This window comes from Suncus etruscus, chromosome 3 (assembly GCF_024139225.1).
Source record: "Suncus etruscus isolate mSunEtr1 chromosome 3, mSunEtr1.pri.cur, whole genome shotgun sequence".
In the NCBI taxonomy this organism is placed as follows: domain Eukaryota; kingdom Metazoa; phylum Chordata; class Mammalia; order Eulipotyphla; family Soricidae; genus Suncus; species Suncus etruscus.
The window spans coordinates 88,363,473-88,373,075 of NC_064850.1; the positions used below are offsets into that span (position 1 = coordinate 88,363,473).

The 9,603-nt window shown below is 40.1% G+C and overlaps 1 protein-coding gene across 1 annotated transcript; it reads right to left on the reverse strand.

Moving 5' to 3' along the window:
* Window positions 1-1,367: 1,367 nt before the first annotated feature.
* IL10 (interleukin 10) lies at window positions 1,368-5,361 on the reverse strand. The gene is made up of 5 exons (XM_049770996.1): window positions 5,194-5,361; window positions 4,037-4,096; window positions 3,624-3,776; window positions 2,405-2,470; window positions 1,368-1,460 (listed from the first exon to the last, which is right to left on the reverse strand). The coding sequence occupies exons 1-5, from the start codon at window positions 5,359-5,361 to the stop codon at window positions 1,368-1,370; spliced, it is 540 nt and encodes a 179-aa protein (XP_049626953.1).
* Between the last annotated feature and the right edge of the window lie 4,242 nt (window positions 5,362-9,603).

A 9,603-nucleotide genomic window follows, 5' to 3' on the forward strand; every position in this document is an offset into this window, starting at 1 on the left:
GATCTCATATCAAGTAAGATTTGTCTGAGTTTCAGTTTGGAACACCACTAACAACCATCTGTGTGGACAGACAATCATTTAATCCTGGAAATATCATTAGCACCTTATTGTAATCCTCATCAGAATCCAGCCAAATTAATTTTTTTCCTCTCAACTTTTGGAGCTCAAACAAATGGAGAGGAAAGGAGAGAGTACAGTGGACAGGGTGCCTGCCTTGCATACTATTATCTTGCCTGGCAGCTATTATTGTTCTCCATGCATGCCAAGAGTAATCCCTGAGTGCAGAACAAGGAGTAGGTCCCACGCACTGCCAGATATACTCACCCCTAAATAAACAGTAACTCAAATATACCCCCCAAAACAGAACTAATCCAACAAAACCTTTAATAAACTTCCTATCATATTATTTCTAAATTGTTAAGAGAACCTCATTCTTATCCTTGAAAATAAACATGATGATCTTTAATGTTTGTGAATGATTCTTCATTATTAAAGTATAAACTTGATTCTTCAAAGATCAAGTTTAGAGGAAGACTAGCACAGTGTTCAGTGTTGTTTGCTTTTGGAGTGAAAATAGCCTTTTCCCTAAGTCAAGAGCTTTCTCTTAATGGAGAGCATAACTGACTTCTCTAGACTGCAGAAACCATTTACCAATTCTTTTCTAATCTGGAAATTTAGAAGGAGCAATTTTAGTGAGATAGAAATCATTTGACACCAACAATGATTTTAATCAGTCATTTAATCAAAATGAAAATCTGCTACAAAGACAGACAAACAATGTAACATTCCCAGAGGAATTGAATTTCTTCTAGTTAAAACTGAGTTCTATTAGAACCAACTTTAGGTTGTTATAAATAACAAATCAACCATAGTTTTTAGGAAAGTAAAGTCTTGAAATCCCTATGAGCCACTAGAATATAAATTATCAAAGGGTATTTCTATTTCTCTTCCTGAGAAATTCAGTCTTTATAATACTCTGGGAGTCCGAGATCCTGGTTCAAGAGAAATTAGAGGAATAACAGCTGTAAAGAGTGATAAGACTTAGGATGGAAGCTTCAGTTGGCTTCCAAAGAAGTAATTTCTCTTAAAACACTCAACCATAGTTTATTAGCACAGATAAAATAATAAATATCGAAAAAATATAATTATGGGCTTCTTTATAAATAGTTCACAGAGAAGCTCAGCAAATAAATAGAAATGGTAATTGAGGTATCAGAGATAATATCTAGGAGGGAAGTACAGTTAAGAGCTGTACTTAAGCTGTCCCAAGAGCTGGTTCAGAGACCTGTACCAAAATTTGGAGAATTTGCAGTTTGTTCTTGAGCCCAGCAGAGTTACTCTCCTGGATGTGGGCTCCCATGGGTGTTTCAGTGTGGCCTTCTCAAATTAATGAACTCTTTTATGTAGTTGATGAAGATGTCAAATTCACTCATGGCTTTGTAGATTCCTTTATCTCGGAGCTGTGTAGGGAGATAATAAACAATTACATTCCCATTAGTGTCTCCTCTTTGATAAGGCAGGAGCCCGGTGCTCAGATGCTTTACTTAATGTTGAGTTGGGCATGAAGGACAGACACGGGATCTAACTGCTGGTTTCAGAAAAAGTGCATCAATCTTTTAAGAGGAACATGCTCTTTGCCAAGTACAGTCTGGGAAACAGTGCCTTTTCAACATTTGTAAATGTCATCTGCTCACATGAAGCTTATTCACAGTTTGATGATAAGACAGAACTTGTATGAGAGATAGTGAGAGGAGAGAAAGGAGGTTTTTCTATATTTTTACTCCCCCCCCCCAAGGTTCTGTTCTGCCTGCCCTTAGGGGATGTAGGTCTCCTGCGATGAGAATCCTGCCTAGTGCTGTTCTCAGCACCAGAAGACTACATGGCTTCTGAAAAATAAGTTTGTAAGGTTTATGGACAGATGCAAATAACACTTTGAGAATTGATATCCTCTCTCAATACTTAGTTGTTTTCTAATTGCTCTAATTTCAAAATGGTAACTCTTCTTGCTTTCCCCTTTTGAGTTTTGTGGTGTCTGAACTGAGCCTCTTGGTGTCTTTGTGTGTGCACATTCATGTGTTAGCTTCCTGCACGTGTGTTTCAGCCTAGATTCCCAGCCCACTACTTTCTGTTTCCTTTGTCACTCTCCCCAGAACTTGGCTTGCTGTTCACAGGTTGGCTGGCTGGCTGAACTCACAAGGCTATGAAGGTGTTGTGGAGTCATTTAGAAACCCCTAAAGACGCTTCACAGAAAACAAATATAACCAAGGCAGCACATCATCACTGACTGAGGAGGTCACACCATTTTTTGGATTCCCACACTACATCTGAACATAAGATAGGCCTATTTAGAAGTAAATTCAGTTTTTTGGGGAAGTGAACAAGGGTCATATCCACCTGTACTTACCTCTCTGAAGGCATTCTTCACCTGATCAACTGCGTCGCTTTTATTTTTACAGGGCAGAAAATGATGCTGTGGAAGAAAAGAGAAAATGTTAATACATTGATTACTTCCTTTATAGCACTTGGGGGACAAAAAGTTTACATGATAAATGAGTAAGACTCATCTTGAGTGCTTACTCACAGAGTTCCTAGGGAGAGCTGAACACTACCTCACTTGGTCCCACAGGAAGGAGAAGAAACAGCTTAGTGTGATGCAATTTTAGGGAGTCGCTTGGAGATGTTTGGTTTGTTTTCATGAAAATTCCCATCTGGGAACTTCCTTTCCCCCTCCCCCCCCAGTACCACAGGGCCCAATGGAGTGTTGAGCCTTCATTCATTCTTTGTTCTATTCCTCTGGCCCAGCTGCTGAGGACTTGTTCTAAGTATATAAGGAACAGAGACACCCTCTTTTTGTTTTGTTTTGTTTATTTTGGGGACACACCAGAGGATGCTCAGGGGTTATTCCTGGCTTACACTCAGGAGTCACTCCTGTGGTGCTCAGGAGACCATGGAATGCAGGGGATCGAACATGGGTTAGCCATGTGCAAGGCAAGCACACTATTCTTTGTGCTTTCTCATCATTCAGTCTTAGTGTAGTTCAAAGCCTTTACAAATAGACCTCTCTTGCAAATAGAGACCAGCTTCCTTCCCAGAATCAGTGAGAGAACAAAAGAAACTAGTGACTGAAGGGATCAGATTACTTGGAGAAGTAAATTATTTGGGAGAAATAATTTCACAGACACTGGCTTGATCCATCTCACATATCAGGGAAAAATTTTATTAGCCAGTGGAGCTCCACTTTGAGTGAAAATTCTACTTTCAGAAGGTGGAGAATATGAGGTTACTAATGCTTTATCTCATGGCAGACCTCACCCTCTGGTCCTTTTTGCTAGGCCCACACCCTAAGTCTAAAGGGACAAGGGAGCCTTGGCTGGAGCTCTGGGCCCCTTTCATCAAGGGAGGTGGGTAGAAATGTTAACCCACAAATGACTCACAAAGAACAAAAAAGCTGTTTGCAAATCTATTCATGTAAATGATTAGCAGCCCTCTCCACCCCTGTTCAGAGAGAAATGAGCAAGAGATGGAACTCCCAAGAACACTCCAGCCAGTTTGTGCCTCTGAATTTGTTAAGAAATGGTCTTTTGAGAAGAATCTTTGAAGGAAAGAACTGATTTGCTACTCACACATTGGTACAGATTGTGCCTGAGGATCTCCAAATTCTCCCCCAAGGAGATCACATGCTGCTTGATGCCTGGATCCTGCTTCTCAGCTGTGGGCATTACCTCCTTTAGATAAAAATGGATCATCTCTAACAAAACGTGGCAACCCAGGTAACCCTAAGGGCAGAAACAGGGAGAGGGGTTATGATGGGAGGAAGAACTATTGCAAGCTCCAGAAGAAAGTTTTGTCTCCAAAGACATTTCTCTAACCAGCCACCTTCCTCCAGGACTGAACCCTATGGGTGCTGGCCATGTGCTGAATTAGCATCTTCCCACTTCTCCTTTTCAAAGTGAAGGAAGCAGAGCCAGCCTGATAGCACGAAGATTCCCTTTTCTGTCATGCAGCACATTCCGGCTTCCTCGGTGGCTGTTCTTACCCTAATATCTTCCCGTAGCGACTCATTCAGCAGCAAGCTTTTCACTTTGTCCCTTGTTTGCTGCAAGATGAACAAAAAAGGAGAATGAACCTGAGGTTTGGGAAAATACCTGAAATACTTGAAATGTCTTTCTGGTGTCCTTTTATTAATAGACTTTTTTTTTTATTTAAACCATTGTGATTTACAAAGTTATTCATAATTTGCTTCTAGACATATAATGTTTCAGGACCAATCCTACCACCAATGTCATCCTCCTTCACCAATGTTCCGGAGTTCATCCCATGCCATCATTCCCTACTCCAGCCTTCCAGCATAACAGGCCTGTTTCTAAATTTGGTTGTTAATATTAATAGACTTTTTGCTATCTAGTCAAACCTGCCTTGATTTAAAAATGAAAAGAAATTGGTGTTAGAACATTATATGACTGGAGCTCAATCACGAACAACTTTGTAAATGTGTATCTTGATGTGATTCAATTAATAAATCACAAAAATGTTAAGGGAGAGTTCCAAATAGGACGCATAATAGCTGCAGGAACTCTTTGTTAAATCAGGTTTTCCTACTTAAAACCAAGTAATTAAAAAAAATCTGGCCCATTATGAAACAAGGCAGAAGCTTGACCAGGTCCTGTTTTTTTCCCCAGCCCTATATCAACTTTGACAGGTCACCTTTCTCAGTCCTCAGTCCCCTAAATCTCTTCTCCTGTTCAGCTCTTTGCCTTTGTCCCTCTGCAGACAAGAACTCTAATTTGGAAGTGTCAAGGGCAATACTTCCTAAGGCAGGTTTTGTATCTCACCGGGCCATGCTCGTTCACATCCAGAAACCCTCTAAGTTAAAGGCAGTTTTGGTTTCCTCACTTTCTGTATGGGAGGTTCCTATCAGACCTTTTTTCATTTCTTATAGCCAAGGGAGCATCAGAGTCCAGAAAACTTTATTAGAATTTCTGGAGCATTGACTTTTCCCTGACGTTGGCTACATCAGCTTATGTAGCATAACTAACTAAACCCCTGGCTCCACGAGGGACTCTTACAATTTAAATTTGTTTGGATAAGTCCTGAGGATGGAGGTGAAGAAGAGAGGGATTCTTTAAGCTCTAGTAGAATGCCCATTTGAGTAATCACAGGAAGGATGGCAGAATAGGAAGGCATCATACTCACAAAGAATTCCTTCACCTTGCCGAAGGCCGTGTGGAGCTCCCTGAGCATGTTGTTCAGATTAGTCAGAAAGTTAGTGCAGTTGTTGTGCCCAGACTGGGTGCCATGTGTTTGGCAGACTTCAACCCCAGCCATCATGACCAGGCAGCATAGCAGTGCGGAGCTGAACATGATGGATCTTCTTTCTTCGAGTTAGCCTTGTGGTTTGGTTTTGCAAGAGCAAGCCCCTGATGTGTAAGGCCATCATCTCCTTTGTCCCCCTTTTATATTGTGGGTTCAATGAAGCCTCCCATTCATAAAAAGCCACAGAGTCACAGGTTTCCTGGCAAGCTATTTTTTTTTCTGATTAAAACTCCTCCCTTACGTAGACTTCTCCAACTTTTGCATTTGTTAAACGTCTTACTCTTAAAGTTTAAAATTTTGCATGGTAAGCAAAACTAATGGTTGAAAACTGAACTTCTGCATTATGACTATTTTTAAACTGAGCCACCTCTCTCTTAAAATAAAAGTTCAACTTCTCTTGATTAATAACTTGATTTCCGGAGACGAATAGCTGTGCTGTGCACAAAGACTCTGTGTTGTGGATTCCTCTGGCGTATACTTAAGTCACAGTGACGTGGGTGAACTGGCCATTCCATAATCCAGAAGGATCAGGAAATAACACAGTCCCCTTTCCACCTGCGCAGAACACCCCATTTAGAACTTCTTTCTAAATTGAGGAGTAATCTCAGCTTTTTGGGCCTTAATTTCCCCAAGTGAAATAAGGGTGTGAGTTAAATAGCCTTGAATCTCCCAGTAAGTCTTTCATTTTCTGTCCTCATCTGCCTCCTGAAGAGGCTAGTCTCTCAGAACTTAGGGAGAAATGTGGATTGAATTTTAGGCTCCTGAGTTATAAGTTCAATGAGATGATCAGGTCCATTCTTTTACCGTCTTAAATTGTTTACTATGAAATGCTGGGATAAGTAGGTTGTACTTACTGAAAGTCAGTCCCAGTGACCTAATGATTTCAAAGTTACACGGATGATTTACAAAGTTCACTGTGCCAGTGAAACACAGAAATGTTAAGCTGCATGAAAAAGATCACTTGGACGCAGAATGAGGAAATTAAGGTCTGAGTCACCCTAACACTGTACAACTATACAACTTTCTACTCAGACAAGTTTATATAAAATAAGAGTAATTTTTTAAATTCTTTTTTTAAATTTTGGGTCACACCCAGCAGTGCTCAGGGGTTATGCCTGGCTCTATGCTTAGAAATTGCTCCTGGCAGGCATGCATGGGAACCATATGGGATGCCGGGATTTGAACTATCGTTTCTCTTAAATCGGCTGTGTGCAAGGCAAATACCCTACCTCTGTGCTATCTCTCTGGCCCTTCAATTCATTTTTTAAAAAAAAACTTTTAGGCACTGTTGTCTATAACACTGTTCATGATAGGGTTTTGTGTTTACAATGCTCTGCCACCACACCCTCCACTAAAATGTTCCTTCCCACCCAACATCTCCTCTACCCACTGTCATCCCACCGTGATAAACAAATCTCTTTTTATTTAAATTTTATTTTATTGGGGCCGGCGGTGGCGCTGGAGGTAAGGTGCCTGCCTTACCTGCGCTAGCCTTGGAAGGACCGCGGTTCGATCCCCCGGCATCCCATATGGTCCCCCACGCCAGGAGCGACTTCTGAGCGCATAGCCAGGAGTAACCCCTGAGCGTCACCGGGTGTGGCCCAAAAACAAAAACAAAACAAAAAAAAATTTTTATTTTATTTTATTAAAATCATTGTGGTCCTTCACGAGGTCCACGACCTTCATAGTTGGGTTTCAATATACTAAGAATTAGGGCATTCCACTACCAATACTGATCTCCCTCTACCATGTTCCCAGAATGTATCCTAACCACCACTTTTTGCTGTCAGCCTGCCAATATATAAACTCATTTCTGTAGACCACTTTTCAGGTTATATTGCATTTGGCCTATGCTATTTCTATACTATGCTTCTTTATATCCCAAGTATGAGAGAGATTGTTCTGTATCTGTTCCTCTCCTTTTGGCTTTACTTGGCATGATACTCTCCAGATCCATCCGCGTAGCAACAAAACTCATCTGTTCTTAGAGCTGAGTAGAATTCCATTCAGCCATCTGTTCTTAGACACTTTGATTGTTTTCAGATTTGGGATATTGTGAATAGTTCTGCAATGAATAAAAGAGAGAAAAAAGTGTTTATGTGTTATTTTAATTGCAGATGGCTATTGCTTTCCTGAAATGGGGGGGGGATGAAGAAGTAACAAATAAATCAGAACTACATGAAGATTTGGCAGCAGGTCTCTTTCTCTTACCTATTCGTTCTCCCATTCCCCCAGACTGATCTGATATTGCATGTAGTGAGGGTTGGGGGAGGAAGAAGGTACTCAAATAGGGCAAGGAATGTAATCCCATTTTAGAAAGAATGGGAGTAGTAACATCACTTTTTTGGATATCTGGAAATTCTCTGGATATCCTTTGTATGTGTCTTGAGTGCCCTTCCATAGGATTTTTCCCATTATCTTAATTGGTTGGAAGCGCAGAGGGTGTATTGTTTGTTCTGGTTCTTCCCTCCTTAAATTCAGGATAAGTCACTTGACATTTGTGTCTGTTTTTCATGTCTCCAAGCGCATACACTTTTGGGCTCACATGACTGGGCTTTGGGACAGAAAATAATGGATCCAGATGTAGGATATTCGAGTTTACATATTATTTTTTTGTCCTTATATATATCAGCAATGGGACACTACAAATGGTACCATGTAAGAGCCTGTCCCACTGGAGAAGGACTCCTTACCAGAGCAGAGGGGACAGGCATTCTGGAGCAGGACCAAGATGTAATGAGGGGAAAATAAAAGTGAGAGAATCCAGAATTAACTTATGGGTGTACCTTTTGGATATGGATTAGGGGACTGCCTCTCCTCCCAATTATTCGAAGTAGCAAGGCAGAAGTCTAAGACCGGTGATGAGAAAAAGCACCTTTTAGAAACAGGAATGGAGGTATTGTTTTTATTTTTGTCAGATTTACACTAAATTTAAGAGTACTAAACTTAGCCATCACAGGAAGCATTTAGAGAATTTAGTAGCCGATGTTTTGCATTCTTTAACTTGTCTCCTTTTTATTTGGGAGAGGACACACTAGGCAGTGCTAAGGAGTTAGTCCTGGCTCTGTGCTCAGAAACCACTCTTTGCAGACTTGGGGACCATATGGTATACTGAGGATTGAACCCAGGTCGACCGCTTGCAAGGTATATGCCCTACCCACAGTGCTATCACTCTGGCCCTCTCTCTCTCTCTTTTTTTTTTTGACTCCTGGGATTTCTAGGTTGAGCCTGTGTCAGCCAATAGAGCTAATCATAAGTTGCATTGGATGTGCCAGGCACAAATTCAGCATGGCAAAATTGTTGAGATTTGAATGCCTGTGAGGCTAGGAGACCTTCTGATGCAGGCAGCATGGATCCTTAGCTCCTTTGTTTGATATCAGGCCCTGTGCTCTCATTCATTTATTAGGCATTCCCTAAATCTATAGCCAGATACCGCAACTATCCTTGTGACTTGTCTCTACAATCAGCTGTGAGTTTCCTAAACTGTTTTATTAAGTTTATTTATTAAGTTGTTTTTATTAGCCATTGTGTATCTGATGCCAAGTACAAGGTCTGACTGTTAGAAACCCCCAGGTATACAATATCTTCTTTCCTATGTTGAGGTGAATATCGTACAATATCTTACAAAATTAAAGGAAGTAAGTATGCTCTGGCCTAAACCAACATTCACATGTGACCAGGAGATCAACTTGAGGTCAGGAAAACAGCTAGCATCTCCACTATTTTCTCATTATTTGAGAAACATATACATACATGAGATAGCAAGAGAAAGGAATGGGAAATAGCCATTTATCTCTTTTCATATCTATAAATCCTTTGAAGACTACTTTGACTTCCTTATTTATTTTATAATTTAAAGCTAACTACCTTAAACCATTTGTTGAGTAGTTGATTATTTGTTCATTAATTTTTAATCTTTATCTTTTATTTTACCTCAAAATTTTATAATCTAAATGATTAGACAGTCATAGGCAAATTTCTGGATAAAATATCCTAATTAAAAATCAAAATAGCTCATAAGATTGATGTTAAGATGATACAAGAGAATGGGATGAATTGTCTAGGAAAAGTTGAGATTCTTTACTTTTATAAAATATTGGAACAGTAAAGATTCTATTGACAAAAATTCTGAAATCATACCTGATATTATGACAGCAATCTACTTAGGAAATTACACTTTGGATTTTAGTTCAAGACAAGAGTAGTGAAAGAAGTTAGAAAGAGGCAACTTTGTTATTGGCTGGGGTCTCATTCTGATCACCATTTGTTCTGAGGACAAGTTCAACTTAG